This window comes from Melanostigma gelatinosum, assembly GCF_949748355.1.
Source record: "Melanostigma gelatinosum genome assembly, chromosome: 8".
NCBI lineage: Eukaryota > Metazoa > Chordata > Actinopteri > Perciformes > Zoarcidae > Melanostigma > Melanostigma gelatinosum.
In genome coordinates, this window is record NC_136641.1 from 27,755,211 (window position 1) to 27,772,679 (window position 17,469).

The following is a 17,469-nucleotide window of genomic DNA, read 5'->3' on the forward strand; positions in this document are numbered from 1 at the left end:
ACAAGTACAGACAATAACACAAGAACAGACAAGAACACAAGAACAGACAAGAACACAAGAACAGACAAGAACACAAGTACAGACAAGAACACAAGAACAGACAAGAACACAAGTACAGACAAGAACACAAGTACAGACAAGAACACAAGTACAGACAAGGACACAAGTACAGACAAGAACACAAGAACAGACAAGAACACAAGTACATACAAGAACACAAGTACAGACAAGAACACAAGTACAGACAAGTACAGACAAGAACAGACAAGAACACAAGTACATACAAGAACAGACAATAACACAAGTACAGACAATAACACAAGTACACAAGAACACGAGAACAGACAAGAACACAAGAACAGACAAGAACACAAGTACAGACAAGAACACAAGTACAGACAAGAACACAAGTACAGACAAGAACACAAGTACATACAAGAACACAAGTACAGACAAGAACACAAGAACAGACAAGAACACAAGTACAGACAAGAACACAAGTACAGACAAGAACACAAGTACATACAAGAACAGACAAGAACACAAGTACATACAAGAACACAAGTACAGACAAGAACACAAGTACAGACAAGAACAGACAAGAACACAAGAACAGACAAGAACACAAGTACAGACAAGAACACAAGTACACAAGAACACGAGAACAGACAAGAACACAAGAACAGACAAGAACACAAGTACAGACAAGAACAGACAAGAACACAAGTACAGACAAGAACACAAGTACAGACAATAACACAAGTACACAAGAACACGAGAACAGACAAGAACACAAGTACAGACAAGAACAGACAAGAACACAAGTACAGACAAGAACAGACAAGAACACAAGTACAGACAAGAACAGACAAGAACACAAGTACAGACAAGAACACAAGTACAGACAAGAACACAAGTACAGACAAGAACAGACAAGAACACAAGTACAGACAAGAACACAAGTACATACAAGAACAGACAATAACACAAGTACAGACAATAACACAAGTACACAAGAACACGAGAACAGACAAGAACACAAGTACAGACAAGAACAGACAAGAACAGACAAGAATACAAGTACAGACAAGAATACAAGTACAGACAAGAATACAAGTACAGACAAGAACACAAGAACAGACAAGAACACAAGAACAGACAAGAACACAAGAACAGACAAGAACACAAGAACAGACAAGAACACAAGTACAGACAAGAACACAAGAACAGACAAGAACACAAGTACAGACAAGAACACAAGTACAGACAAGAACACAAGTACAGACAATAACACAAGAACAGACAAGAACACAAGAACAGACAAGAACACAAGAACAGACAAGAACACAAGTACAGACAAGAACACAAGAACAGACAAGAACACAAGTACAGACAAGAACACAAGTACAGACAAGAACACAAGTACAGACAAGGACACAAGTACAGACAAGAACACAAGAACAGACAAGAACACAAGTACATACAAGAACACAAGTACAGACAAGAACACAAGTACAGACAAGTACAGACAAGAACAGACAAGAACACAAGTACATACAAGAACAGACAATAACACAAGTACAGACAATAACACAAGTACACAAGAACACGAGAACAGACAAGAACACAAGAACAGACAAGAACACAAGTACAGACAAGAACACAAGTACAGACAAGAACACAAGTACAGACAAGAACACAAGTACATACAAGAACACAAGTACAGACAAGAACACAAGAACAGACAAGAACACAAGTACAGACAAGAACACAAGTACAGACAAGAACACAAGTACATACAAGAACAGACAAGAACACAAGTACAGACAAGAACACATATTGAGAAAGTCCCTGTTTCTTCAAGCTCTGAATGTGCAATGCATCATGGTACCTGTAGTTCTAAAGAGTTGTTTCTTGTTTCAACCACGTAAAGTGCTTTGTACTGAGAAGTGCTTTTTAGATAAAGTGTATTATTATTATTATTATTGTTAATAATAATAATAATAATAATAATAATAATATGTATTAACTAATTTATTTATTAATGTATTATCATTGTTCTTATTATTTTTTTAAATGATATGAATCAAACCACACGACGTCCTGTCGACTGTTTGAGTTTCTGTTCTCAGGGTGTGATTTTAGTTAAATTAGAATTGTTAAAAATGTTAATGGAGTGTTGAATGAAGTTCTCTGACTTTCTTGTGATATTTACATGTTTTGTATTTTGTCACAAACAGAAATGTGATTCATATTTTTCAGACTGTCTCAGCAGAGCGCCATGAACGACACGTACGCTGTTGTCAACAAGCCCAAACAGCCCCTCCCACCTGCAGCTGACCCCGCCCACTCGGTGGTAGCCACGCCCGGATTCAGCAGGTAAACAAACACCTGGAGGTCCATTCAGATCAAAGTGAGGCAACTTTAAAACTTTAAAAACAAGAAACAAGAGTCTGCTTTATATTGTTTAGTCATATTATAGTTATTGTAATTGTATGGAAGCTCATTTCTACCAAGAAAAGAAAAGTTAAACAAATTAGAGATGACAATATGAATAAAAAATTCTGACTTAATAAGTCAGTTATAAGTCAAGATTGTATTATATTAGATAATTATAATACAAATTGTATTCATTCAGCACTTTGATATCTAACATCAGATTAGATATTATTTGATAATATTTTTAGGCATTTATTTATTTGTTTATTATTACTATTTATTATTATTATTTATATATGCATGTATATATAAATAATTAATAAATAATACGATTATTATTTAAGATTGTTTCTTTTTAAAAAACAAGACAATAAGACAAAGCGCTGTTTTCTTTCATAACGTTTGTTATAAAACTTATTGTGTCATAATTAAATCTGTTATCTCTGAAATATATTTATTGGTAAAACATTTCACTGATCAATCAATACTTTCACTGACCGATGATAAAAAATTATTTATTTATTTATTAGGATGCAACATAATAGCGATGATGGTGATAGTGGTGATGAGGATGGTGATGGTGATGGTGAGGATGACGATGATGAGGGTGAGGATGATGAGGATGGTGATGGTGATGATGAGGATGAGGATGGTGATGTGAGGATGACGATGACGATGGTGATGGTGAGGATGGTGATGATGATGATGATGATGATGATGATGAGGATGATTTTTAGGGAGCTGCTTTCATCCCATCACTATGACAATGACCCCTCCGGAGCGGTGGCTCCCGTCTACAGCGTTGTCAGACCTCGAGCTAAACCTCACAGCCTGCCCCTCTCGGCCACGCCCCTATATGCCACGCCCCTCAGTGACACACCATCGCCAACCAATCACAGGCTGGGGGAAGGGCTGCCATCGTCGCTAGGCAACAACGGGGAGTATCACCTGAGTCCAGGTAAGGAAGCAGAAGGAAAAAAGGAAAGGATGTGAGGACTGAGGTGTGAGGGGGTGAATAAGACTGTTCTTCTCTCTCTCTTCCAGGTGACGATGAGTATGAAGACTTCTCCTCTTCTTCCCGTGACATCACCGGCCTCGACTCACCTGGTGGTATCGGTCAGTACACCTATCACCTGTAGACCTGTCACCTGTACACCTGTACACCTGTCTCTTAAAGGGTGTCTTAAAGGCCGCCCCGATCACATGGGGTCATATCAACATTTCATGATCGCCCACTAAACTCTGTGATCTGCTTCCATGTCTTCTAGTCCGATCTCTGATCATCTACATTATGAACGTCCAATCAGAAAGAGGAGCGCTAGCTAATGTTAGCTGTTATCTGTTAGCTGTTAGCTGTTAGCTGTTATCAGTTATCTGTTAGCTGGTAGCTGTTATCTGTTAGCTGTTAGCTGTTAGCTGTTAGCTGTTAGCTGTTATCAGTTATCTGTTAGCTGGTAGCTGTTATCTGTTAGCTGTTAGCTGTTAGCTGTTATCTGTTATCTGTTAGCTGTTAGCTGTTAGCTGTTATCAGTTATCTGTTAGCTGTTATCTGTTAGCTGTTAGCTGTTAGCAGGCAAAATATTCAAATTAAATACAATCATTTATTTCCTTAGAAATGCGTGTTTTTCTGTAAATAATCACTTTAGATGCCAATAACAAAAAAGTAAAACAACATTGAGAATTTTTGTCCAAATCCCTGTTGGTTTTATTTATCTATTGTTTATTTATTATTACTAGGCCTACACTTTCCAAATATATATATAGATATATATATATATTTATATGTATATGTATATATATACATATATATACATATATATACATATATATACATGTGTGTGTATATATATATATATATATATATATATATACATGTATATTTCATATATACATATATATTTTATATATACATATATATTTGTTTAAACGTGTGTTTGTCTCTTTCAGGGTTTAACTGTCGGATTCAGAAGCCCAGAGGACCCAGAGATCCTCCAGCTGAGTGGAGCCGACTGGAGAGATGAACTGGTTATTATTATGAGATGAGTTATTCTGACCGTCACTGTGATCTGATGTAAATATGTATGATCTTTATGTGAAACGTCTTTCTTCAGTCTGTGTTGAGACTTTTAAATGTGAATTAATTATTAAAATACAAAGATCTTGAATTTTCATCTTTAATTCTTAAACGAGTATTTAACTTGGAATGAGACACATTTGAATCCTCATTAAATCTAAAAGTATTATTGTTAATAGTAGTAGCAATAGTAGCAGTAGTAGTAGTATTGTTGTTACTATTATAGGTATTATAACAGATCAAATAACTTAAAGATTATCAGATTGTTTTTTAAATATAATTATAACAATGAAAACTTTATTTATACAGCATTTTAATCAAACATAGTGACAAAGTGTTTTTCATGTTGGAACCATGATTAAAACATGTCAGGAGGAAGTACTTAAATGTTTGAAGTATCAAAAGTAAAAGTAAAGTAAAAATAAGTTTTTTTTCTGCTGTGAGAATTTTTCAATTTAATTTGTAAAAAATATGTTTAATAATCAGCGTCAACGAGACAGAATGAAGCTGACAGAAAGTCATGAGCAACATGTTTAAATGAGCAAGAAGTTCAGAGTGTGACGATGTCATAACAGGAAGCCAACAAAACCCTGATGACATCACTATGACATCATCAAGACGATACAGCTTTCAGAGGCCGAGCCGATAAGGAACTTTGTTTCAGAGAGTGTTGGCAACATTTACTCAAGTACTGTGAGGTAGTACTATTTGGAGGTACTTGTACTTTCTTTCGACTGCTACTCTACTACATCTTAGAGGTAAATACTATACTTTTACTGCAGTAACACACCTGAGTACTTCTTCCAGCTGTGCTGTGGAGGCGCTCAGTTCCACCAATGACCACCAGGAGGCAGCAGAGACACAAACTGAGTGTTTATAGTAGATGATGAAGTTTCAGCTTCAAACACAAGCACACACACACATACATACACACAGACACACACGCACACACACACTATCCAGAGACAAGCTTAACAGAAACACACAGGAAGAAGGTGGTTTCAATTAAGTGTGTGTGTGCGTACGTGCGTGTGTGCAGGAGTGTGACATCATCAGGTCACGAACGATAGCAGGGGTGATTCAGCACACACACAACCTGTACAGCCAGCTGTAACTCTGTCGTGTGTTTTCATTGTGTGTGTGTGTGTGTGTGTGTGTGTGCATGCGTGAGTGTGTGTGTGTATGTGTGTGTGAGTGTGTTATGTTAAAGGAGGTGACACCACAGACGTCCAGAGAGAGAAGAGAGAAATAGACGGAGGGATGAAACACAAAGATGATGCAGGAAGTGTGTGTGTGTGTGTGTGTGTGTGTGTGTGAGTGTGTGTGTGAGTGAGTAACATACATTTACTCAACTAAAAATACGAGGTACTTCACTTGAGTCTTTTTACTTATTTGTAGTTAACTCTATCTCATATCATCTCTATCTCATATCATCTCTATTTCATATCATCTCTATCTCATCTCATCTCTATTTCATATCATCTCTATATCATCTCATCTCTATCTCATATCATCTCTATTTCATATCATCTCTATATCATCTCATCTCTATCTCATCTCATCTCTATCTCATATCTCTATTTCATATCATCTCTATATCATCTCATGTCTATCTCATATCATCTCTATTTCATATCATCTCTATCTCATCTCATCTCTATTTCATATCATCTCTATCTCATATCATCTCTATTTCATATCATCTCTATCTCATATCATCTCTATCTCATATCATCTATATCTCATCTCATCTCTATCTCATATCATCTCGATATCATATCATCTCTATCATCTCATCTCTAACTCATATAATCTCTATTTCATATCATATCATCTCTATATCATCTCATCTCTATCTCATATCTCTATCTCATCTCTATCTCATATCATCTCTATCTCATATCATCTCTATTTCATATCATCTCTATATCATCTCATCTCTATCTCATGTCATCTCTATTTCATATCATCTCTATCTCATATCATCTCTATTTCATATCATCTCTATATCATCTCATCTCTATCTCATCTCTATCTCATCTCATATCATCTCTATTTCATATCATCTCTATCTCATATCATCTCTATCTCATATCATCTCTATCTCATATCATCTCTATTTCATATCATCTCTATTTCATATCATCTCTATCTCATATCATCTCTATCTCATATCATCTCTATCTCATATCATCTCTATCTCATATCATCTCTATTTCATATCATCTCTATATCATCTCATCTCTATCTCATGTCATCTCTATTTCATATCATCTCTATCTCATCTCATCTCTATCTCATCTCTATCTCATCTCATATCATCTCTATTTCATATCATCTCTATTTCATATCATCTCTATCTCATATCATCTCTATCTCATATCATCTCTATCTCATATCATCTCTATCTCATATCATCTATATTTCATATCATCTCTATCTCATATCATCTCTATCTCATATCATCTCTATTTCATATCATCTCTATCTCATATCATCTCTATCTCATATCATCTCTATTTCATATCATCTCTATCTCATATCATCTCTATCTCATATCATCTCTATATCATCTCATCTCTATCTCATCTCTATCTCATCTCATATCATCTCTATTTCATATCATCTCTATCTCATATCATCTCTATCTCATATCATCTCTATCTCATATCATCTCTATCTCATATCATCTCTATTTCATATCATCTCTATTTCATATCATCTCTATCTCATATCATCTCTATCTCATATCATCTCTATCTCATATCATCTCTATCTCATATCATCTCTATTTCATATCATCTCTATATCATCTCATCTCTATCTCATGTCATCTCTATTTCATATCATCTCTATCTCATCTCATCTCTATCTCATCTCTATCTCATCTCATATCATCTCTATTTCATATCATCTCTATCTCATATCATCTCTATCTCATATCATCTCTATCTCATATCATCTCTATTTCATATCATCTCTATCTCATATCATCTCTATCTCATATCATCTCTATTTCATATCATCTCTATCTCATATCATCTCTATCTCATATCATCTCTATTTCATATCATCTCTATATCATCTCATCTCTATCTCATATCATCTCTATTTCATATCATCTCTATATCATATCATCTCTATCTCATCTCATCTCTATCTCATATCATCTCTATCTCATATCATCTCTATTTCATATCATCTCTATCTCATCTCATCTCTATCTCATCTCTATCTCATCTCATATCATCTCTATTTCATATCATCTCTATCTCATATCATCTCTATCTCATATCATCTCTATCTCATATCATCTCTATCTCATATCATCTCTATCTCATATCATCTCTATTTCATATCATCTCTATCTCATATCATCTCTATCTCATATCATCTCTATTTCATATCATCTCTATCTCATATCATCTCTATCTCATATCATCTCTATTTCATATCATCTCTATATCATCTCATCTCTATCTCATATCATCTCTATTTCATATCATCTCTATATCATATCATCTCTATCTCATCTCATCTCTATCTCATATCATCTCTATCTCATATCATCTCTATTTCATATCATCTCTATATCATATCATCTCTATTTCATATCATCTCTATCTCATATCATCTCTATTTCATATCATCTCTATATCATCTCATCTCTATCTCATATCATCTCTATTTCATATCATCTCTATATCATATCATCTCTATCTCATCTCATCTCTATCTCATATCATGTGATATCAGTGGTGAAACGAGAGAGTCCTGCCACTGAGCCTTGTTGCTAGGCAACTCCTCTTTGAAGTTTTCCTTCATTGTTTTTTTTAACAATCAGGTCAGAGCGAGGCTCAGCGTTACCATGGAAACCACCTCAGAAACCAAGCCTGGCGGCTGTCCCGTCATCTACGAGAGAGAGAGCGAGAGAGAGAGAGCTGTTTTGCCCTGACTTAAGGCTCTCAGCAGACTCTCCTCTTCTCTCACAAGAGAGCAGAAGATATGAAGTTGTAAACGTTACGTCGCACATATCATCTTAAAATAGAATACTAAAGCTAAATACTAAAGTGCTAAAGCTGCATTCTCTCTAGTGGCCACCAGGGGGCGACTCCTCTGGTTGTATAGAAGTCTATAGAAAATGACTCTACTTCTCTCTTGATTTATTACCTCAGTAAACATTGTAAACATGAGTTTATGTCTCAATCTCTAGTTTCAAGTCTTCTTCAATACAGCATGATGTTCATTTAGTACATTATGGTCCATTTAGAGTCACACAGACCATAAAGCAGGGGATGCTTTAGGGCGGGGCTACACGTGATTGACAGGTCTCTACCAGAGACGTATACGGCGTCTCTACGTCACTCCTCCTCAGTCCAGATATGGTCACTTCCTGTTCACTGGTTGAGAAAAAACAAGATGGCGACGCCAAAATCGCCGCACTGGAGGCTTCTCCTTCTCTTTACAGATTTCGATTATTAATATATTCATATATGGTCATGTCATTTTATAGATTAAACTACCAGCAGAACATTAAGTCATTCAAATAAGTTCCACCTTTAAAGCTATGAACACATTAATGCATCAATGGATTCTAATAACATAATATATATTATATTCTGCATGAGTACTTTTATTTTTGCTTGAAGTACATTTTGATGCTGAGAATATTATAACTAGAAGACGTTTATCTTCATAACAGAGTATTTTCTGCCTCTAGAAGTCGATGGTTTAATGGCTCCGATCAGCTGTTTCTAGAACAAGACTCCAGCTTTTATTCTGAAGGTTTCCTGGAAATTCTGTTAAAAATTGAGTTAAACTTTCATCAGAGTGAATTTAGATCGAGAGAAACTTTGAACTGGAGTCAAATTCATTTCATGTGTTCATTTCTTCTTCTTCTTCTCTCTTTATCAGTAGATTACAGACACAAGTGAAGCTTCTTCTTCTATTCACTCTAAACCAGCTGATGGAAACACAACTTCATCAATTAGTCTATACACACACACACTATACACACACACACACTATACACACACACACACAGAAACAGACACACGCACACACACACACTATACACACACACACACACACTATACACACACACACACACTATACACACACACACACAGAAACAGACACACGCACACACACACACTATACACACACACACACACACTATACACACACACACACAGAAACAGACACACGCACACACACACACTATACACACACACACACACTATACACACACACACACACACACATAAACAGACACATATACACACACACACAGAAACAGACACGCACACACACACACACACATACTCTGACGTGTTGGATATCAAACCTCAGAGAAGTAAAAGATAAATAAAAACAGACAGAGAATTCATTCTGTTCGGCTTCAACCTCATAAACTCCACTCAAGATTTAAATAACAGCTGCACACACACACACACACACACACACACGCACACACACACACACACACACACACACACACACACAAGGTCCAGATGTGTTGTAATAGTAGCAGGGATGTAAAAGCAGGAACCATACAGTAGGTCCTGCGACCACAAACACACACAAACACACACACACACACACACACACACACACACACACACACACACACACACACACACACACACAGTGGCCTATTGTCATGCATGCTGCTGGCTGTTTCACGCCGACTTAAAAGGATTAACGGGCAATCGGCATCAATTTACACTGAAGGGGGGGGGGGGGTTTAGAGAGTAAAAGAATTTAGAGTCTGTTGATAAAGGAGAAACTAACAGAGTTTAAGTTGTGAATTATTCTGTAAGAGATTCCAACCAGATGGTTGGAATCTAGTTTCCATAAGACCTTCAAAATAAAAGCTTGTTGTGTGAATATTTATATATAGAAACTGCTGGTCATTAAAGCACCACAGAAGAAGAAGTATATAATGTGAGGAAGGCTACAGCCTCCTCATCATCATTATCATTTATTCACTTCTACATTTATTCACTTCTACATTTATTTACTTTTACATTTTCTGTTTCCACTTCTTTTTCGACTGATTTAAAAAAAAGGTTGGCTTGAAATTCCTCAACAAAATCATCTCTTTGAGTTTTAACTGTTAATACATCTTACAACAAATAATGTAATATTTATTGTCTTTATTTACACAACTCTGCTCGTCTGCTTTGTTGGATCTACATTAAGTCTGATGGTCTCGTCTTCATCGGTCTGTAATACCTTCACTCAGGAAAGGAAAGGAAACAAAGTTAAAGGAAAGGAAAGGCAAGGAAACGAGAGAAGTAGAAAGAATAGAGAGGATGAAGAGGAGAGGAGACGAGAGGAGAGGAGAGGGCTCGACCCCTCAAGTGGCTTCAATTAAGATAATTACAGAGCGAGAAACGCAAAGAGAAAAGAGGAGAAACCAGAACTGTCAGACTCAGTTGATTACAGGGTGAACCCTCAGAGTCCTTCAGGATCTAAACCTCCATCTAAACCTGAACCTGAACCCAGCCCAGAGGCCACGTTATTTTAGGCTGCTGTAAACACTGAGTCTGCTGCTTCTAACCTCAGCAGGTCTGAGGACGAGTCTGTATTTATAGAAACCAGACCAGAATAATCCACCTCAGCTCTGGTTCTGGTTCTCAGTCTTCTGGATCTCAAGACTCTTTTATTCTGACACTTTCATTTCATGTCAAGTTATATTTAACAATGTCACATTTCATGACAGTGGTGAGGTCATGGCCCTCTCTCCTCCCAGCCAATCACATTTGACTCTTTAGACTCTAGCACGCTCAACATCAACATGAGCCAGTTAGCTCCTTTTAGAAAGAACAAAGTCATTTGAATCAACTATCTAGCTGCTTCTATAAATACACAAAGGGTTGCAGTGAGTTAGCCGTGAGTTAGCCATGAGTTAGTGGTGAGTTAGTGGTGAGTTAGCGGTGAGTTAGCAGTGAGTTAGCAGTGAGTTAGCAGTGAGTTAGCAGTGAGTTAGCAGTGAGTTAGCCGTGAGTTAGCCATGAGTTAGTGGTGAGTTAGTGGTGAGTTAGCGGTGAGTTAGCAGTGAGTTAGCAGTGAGTTAGCAGTGAGTTAGCAGTGAGTTAGCAGTGAGTTAGCAGTCAGTTAGCAGTGAGTTAGCAGTGAATTAGCTGTGAGTTAGCAGTGAATTAGTAGTGAGTTAGTAGTGAGTTAGCAGTGAGTTAGTAGTGAGTTAGCTGTGAGTTAGCTGTGAGTTAGCAGTGAGTTAGCAGTGAGTTAGTAGTCAGTTAGCAGTGAGTTAGCAGTGAGTTAGCAGTGAGTTAGTAGTGAGTTAGCTGTGAGTTAGTCGTGAATTAGTAGTGAGTTAGCTGTGAGTTAGCTGTAAGTTAGTAGTGAGTTAGTAGTGAGTTAGCAGTGAGTTAGCCGTGAGTTAGCTGTGAGTTAGTAGTGAATTAGTAGTGAGTTAGCAGTGAGTTAGTAGTGAGTTAGCAGTGAGTTAGCAATGAGTTGGCAATGAGTTAGCAATGAGTTAGCTGTGAGTTAGTAGTGAGTTAGTAGTGAGTTAGCAGTGAGTTAGTAGTGAGTTAGCAGTGAGTTAGCAATGAGTTGGCAATGAGTTAGCAATGAGTTACCAGTATGCAAATGAGATTCCTAACTTGGTGTTTCTGGTGTTGAGAGGAGACTAGATCCAACAGAAGACAACCTAATGGACACTATGTCATTTAGACCAGAATGCATTGCAGCAGGTAGAGCGGTTGGATTCATTTTAAACAGACTGATATCATCAGTTTCAAGTAATGAGAGTTCTCCTAGAAATGCAAATACACACTTATATACTCAATCTTTGACCTGTAATCAGCCAGTGTGTCTGTCTGACTAACACTCTACCTGTCTATCTGTCTACCTGTCTGTCTGTCTCTCTGAGCTGTAGCGGCAGCAGCTCATGTGACTCATCAGACTGAGGATGTGACTCCAATCACACATGTAGCTACTGTGTACTTCATGTACTGTGTACATCATATACTGTGTGTTTCATGTATTGTGTATATTATGTACTGTGTACTTCATGTACTGTGTACATCATGGACTGTGGATATCATGTACTGTACATATCTATATATGTATATCAATATATATATAGATATACATATCTATATATATTTGTATATATATACGTGTGTATATACTGTATGTTTATATATACACATATGTATATATATATACACACGTATATATATATACATACGTATATATATATATACATACATCACTACATGTGTCTCTTTCCACATCTGGTTCTTTGGGGGGAAAAACAGCAGATTAGGGAGCTGGACTGAACCATCACACGGTTTTTATAGGGTGATTTGTTATCTAGAAATAAACTATATTTCTTCTTTAACACGAGACAACTTGTGATTCTCATATATATCAAATAGAATGTTCATCAACACGTGTCGAGCCTTTATTTAGCAGATGAATTAAATTATGATTTAACTGGTTTGATTGACCTCCTCTCATTGACTTGTGCCCCTCCCCCCTCCCGTGTGTGAGGAGTGGTATGGCCCAGTTAAGGGGGGTGGGGGGGGGGGGGGCGGCTGTGGCGGAGCAGACCGAGCCGAGCCGAGGCAGGCTGTGTGGACCGGTGGAGCTCTCTGATCGCTCTGCTCTGGATTATTCTGGATACTCTGGACCCTCCTCGTGCTGGATCCACGCGGACCTCCACTCCATACGGCTCTCATGTGACGAGGAGAAGAAAGGAAGCAGCGCGTAGGACTGTGGATTTAAATCAGCGACTGGACTTTTTCCTGCGCGTTTCCGTCCAGGTAAGACCGGAGGAGCTCTCTGGAGGTCTACGGGTTTGGGGGGTTCGTCCAGGTCCTGGGTTGAGGATCTGGGGGTAGCATTGGTGGAGGTGGAGGAGGGGGGGGGGGGGTGTATGTGTGGATGTTTTTGGGGGAGAAAACGCCTCGCCTCCCGCCGCATCACCGCTCATCTGATACTTCTGCTCCGCGTTTTTCTGCGCGTGGAAGCCTTCTCTCTGGTTCTGGTTCTCTTCTTCCAGCAGCCGGGATCGAACCCGCGGAGCGGCTCGCGCTCCGTCCTCCGTCCATTTAAACGGGGAAGATTCGGTGCGTAAAATAGGCGTTTAGTGGCTGCAAATGTGTGTTATTTCTGTGTGTGTGTGTGGTGGGGGAGAGTAGTGGGGGAGGAGAAGGGGGGGGCAGCGAGGCTCCTAGACGCGGATCCATTAAAGAAGAACAAAGGGGGGAGGCAGCAGAAAAACGCTTAAAACCGGAGCTGAAACACCGTAAAAAAAAACGTGGAGACGTCGCTCCGCGTGCGCTGCGGGAATCACCGCAACAAAAAAAAAAACGAAAGAAAAGACCCGACTCCGTCTTGATCCGTGCGTCCATGTGCGGGAGAGGAGCCTCCATCCTCCCAGAACCGGGACCGGTCGGTCCGCGCTCGTGTTTACCGCGTTAAACCGGGATCTTCAAAGACACCGCCGTGTTTAAACCGATCAGACACGCGCGAGGCTGCAGGTGATCGATCAGTGTGATGTATGACCGGATGGATCCTAAAATATGACATCTAGAAATGACAGCAGGACGATCAGCTGATCGATACACTGTGATCAGTGACGTCACACAGGATCGATATAAATACATCATCATGTGATCAGGAGGGAGGAGCTTAAAGACGAGCCACACGTGATCAAGGGTCTGATCGATCACATTGATTGATGAACCGAGACAAAATGGAGATGAATGTATTATTGTTGATTTATTGACTCTGGAGCAGTTCATCTGATCATCACGTTGATCCGTTCATGATTTCAGCTCTTTGTCACCTCGTCCTAAAGTATCACTTTCACTACGTTTATCAATTGATCATGAACATAACCCATCGGAGTGATCATTGTGGATCCATATGGATTCATAGTGATCATTGTGGATCCATCAACAGCTGATTCTCCGTGATTATTAAAGGAGACGACTTCTCTGACATTTTATTGCATCAAAATAACAAAGAAGAAGGAACATCAATTAAACAGTTATAAAGAATCAAGTCTCAAAATAAATATATAAAAAATATTATTAATATCAAATGAAAGTTATCACTAAGATGAAAGTAAATCAACAACAAACAATAAGAAGGAAAAACCCAGAGACTAGACCCAGAGACTAGGTCCAGAGACTAGACCCAGAGACTAGGTCCAGAGACTAGGTCCAGAGACTAGGTCCAGAGACTAGGTCCAGAGACTAGGTCCAGAGACTAGACCCAGAATAGATGAAGAACAAAATGGTTAAACAGACGAGGCAACAATAACGCTCCATCAGCTGATATCTGATCAATAACCAGATCAGTCATAATAAGAGATGAAGACGGTCACATGACCACGGGGGGGGGGTACACCTTCAGATGAGGACGAGGGGACGAAGAGGCTGACCCTCATCAATAACTTGTTGATTCTAATAATCAATAATAATCAACAGCTGCTGTTTGTAAATGTGTGATTGATTCGACAGCTGATCAGGTGTAGAGCTCACCTGCCACCTGAAGCTCCGCCTCCATCCAGCCCCTCCCATTAATGATTCATAATTCATATGAACCCAGTTCATCCCCTTCATTCATGATGGAGAGTCTTCATGAAACACAAGCCCCGCCCACCGTCCAGAGTCACCAGAAACAGACAAAACATCTGAAAATACATATTTATTTATTTTAAGGCCTGGAGAAGTTTTGGAAGTATAAATGAATGCATTACTTTAACGATGAGTCACCGCTTCACTCTGAACATGTTTTATGAAACATCAGGCTCTAAATGTTGATGCTTCAACGTGGACGAGCTCCACGAAACACAAACACTTCATGAGTTACATGTGACGTCGATGTGAACCAGAGCGTATTACCGTTATTACCTTTATGACCTTTATTACCTTTATCACCTTTATTACCTTTATTACCTTCATGATCTTTATTACCTTCATGATCTTTATTACCTTTATTACCTTTATCACCTTTATTACCTTTATCACCTTTATTACCTTTATTACCTTCATGATCTTTATTACCTTTATTACCTTCACAATCTTTATTACCTTTATTACCTTTATCACCTTTATTACCTTTATCACCTTTATTACCTTTATTACCTTCATGATCTTTATTACCTTTATTACCTTTATTACCTTCATGATCTTTATTACCTTTATTACCTTTATTACCTTCATGATCTTTATTACCTTTATTACCTTTATTACCTTCACAATCTTTATTACCTTTATCACCTTTATTACCTTTATTACCTTCATGATCTTTATTACCTTTATTACCTTTATTACCTTCATGATCTTTATTACCTTTATTACCTTCATGATCTTTATTACCTTTATTACCTTTATTACCTTCATGATCTTTATTACCTTTATTACCTTTATCACCTTTATTACCTTTATTACCTTTATTACCTTCATGATCTTTATCACCTTTATTACCTTTATTACCTTCATGATCTTTATTACCTTTGTTACCTTTATTACCTTTATTACCTTTATTACCTTCATGATCTTTATTACCGTTATTACCTTTATTACCTTCATGATCTTTATTACCGTTATTACCGTTATTACCTTTATTACCTTTATTACCTTCATGATCTTTATTACCTTTATTACCTTCATGATCTTTATCACCTTTATTACCTTTATGACCTTTATTACCTTCATGATCTTTATCACCTTTATTACCTTTATTACCTTTATGACCTTTATTACCTTCATGATCTTTATTACCTTTATGACCTTTATTACCTTCATGATCTTTATTACCTTTATTACCTTTATTACCTTCATGATCTTTATTACCTTTATTACCTTTATTACCTTCATGATCTTTATCACCTTTATTACCTTTATGACCTTTATTACCTTCATGATCTTTATCACCTTTATTACCTTTATTACCTTTATGACCTTTATTACCTTCATGATCTTTATTACCTTTATGACCTTTATTACCTTCATGATCTTTATTACCTTTATTACCTTTATTACCTTCATGATCTTTATTACCTTTATTACCTTTATTACCTTCATGATCTTTATTACCTTTATTACCTTTATTACCTTTATTACCTTCATGATCTTTATTACCTTTATTACCTTTATTACCTTTATTACCTTTATTACCTTCATGATCTTTATTACCTTTATTACCTTCATGATCTTTATTACCTTTATTACCTTCATGATCTTCATTACCGTTATTACCTTTATTACCTTTATTACCTTTATTACCTTCATGATCTTTATTACCTTTATTACCTTCATGATCTTTATTACCGTTATTACCTTTATTACCTTTATTACCTTTATTACCTTCATGATCTTTATTACCTTTATTACCTTCATGATCTTTATTACCTTTATTACCTTTATTACCTTCATGATCTTTATTACCGTTATTACCTTTATTACCTTCATGACCTTCATGATCTTTATTACCGTTATTACCTTTATTACCTTCATGACCTTCATGATCTTTATTACCTTTATTACCTTTATTACCTTTATTACCTTCACGATCTTTATTTCAACGTATTCACAGTTCGGTCATGTGTGGACATCGGAGGAGGAAGATCAGGAGTCACATCGAGTCATATCTTTATGAATGAATCAACATGTTTGTGTGTGTGTGTGTGTGTGTGTGTGTGTGTCTGATGTCTCTTGATCATCCCAGGTATCCTCCATATTAGAAATCCATCACTGCTACTTATTATGGGATGTTGATCATACGTGTGTGTGTGTAATAGACTCGAAAGCACTTTGTCTTACTTTATCACACGTCAATGTTTATTACTACACAATTAGACTCAAAAATACACACACACACCCACACACATGCTGAGTCAGTGATAGTCAGCGCTGAGGAAATGCTGAGTCAGCAGAAAGAGAAACAGACTCTGATATGATGTT

General features: G+C 37.4%; 1 protein-coding gene across 1 annotated transcript in view; it reads left to right on the plus strand.

Annotated features, from left to right (window-relative positions):
• Window positions 1-4,597, plus strand: part of ptpn18 (protein tyrosine phosphatase non-receptor type 18) — a gene marked incomplete at its 5' end in the record, with an annotated part of 35,534 nt that extends 30,937 nt beyond the window's left edge. The window contains 4 exons of the mRNA XM_079273974.1: window positions 2,263-2,379; window positions 3,177-3,397; window positions 3,484-3,555; window positions 4,387-4,597. Of these exons, the coding sequence (XP_079130100.1) occupies window positions 2,263-2,379; window positions 3,177-3,397; window positions 3,484-3,555; window positions 4,387-4,460 (484 nt within the window). The 3' untranslated portion in view covers window positions 4,461-4,597. The remainder of the gene's footprint in view (window positions 1-2,262; window positions 2,380-3,176; window positions 3,398-3,483; window positions 3,556-4,386) is intronic.
• Between the last annotated feature and the right edge of the window lie 12,872 nt (window positions 4,598-17,469).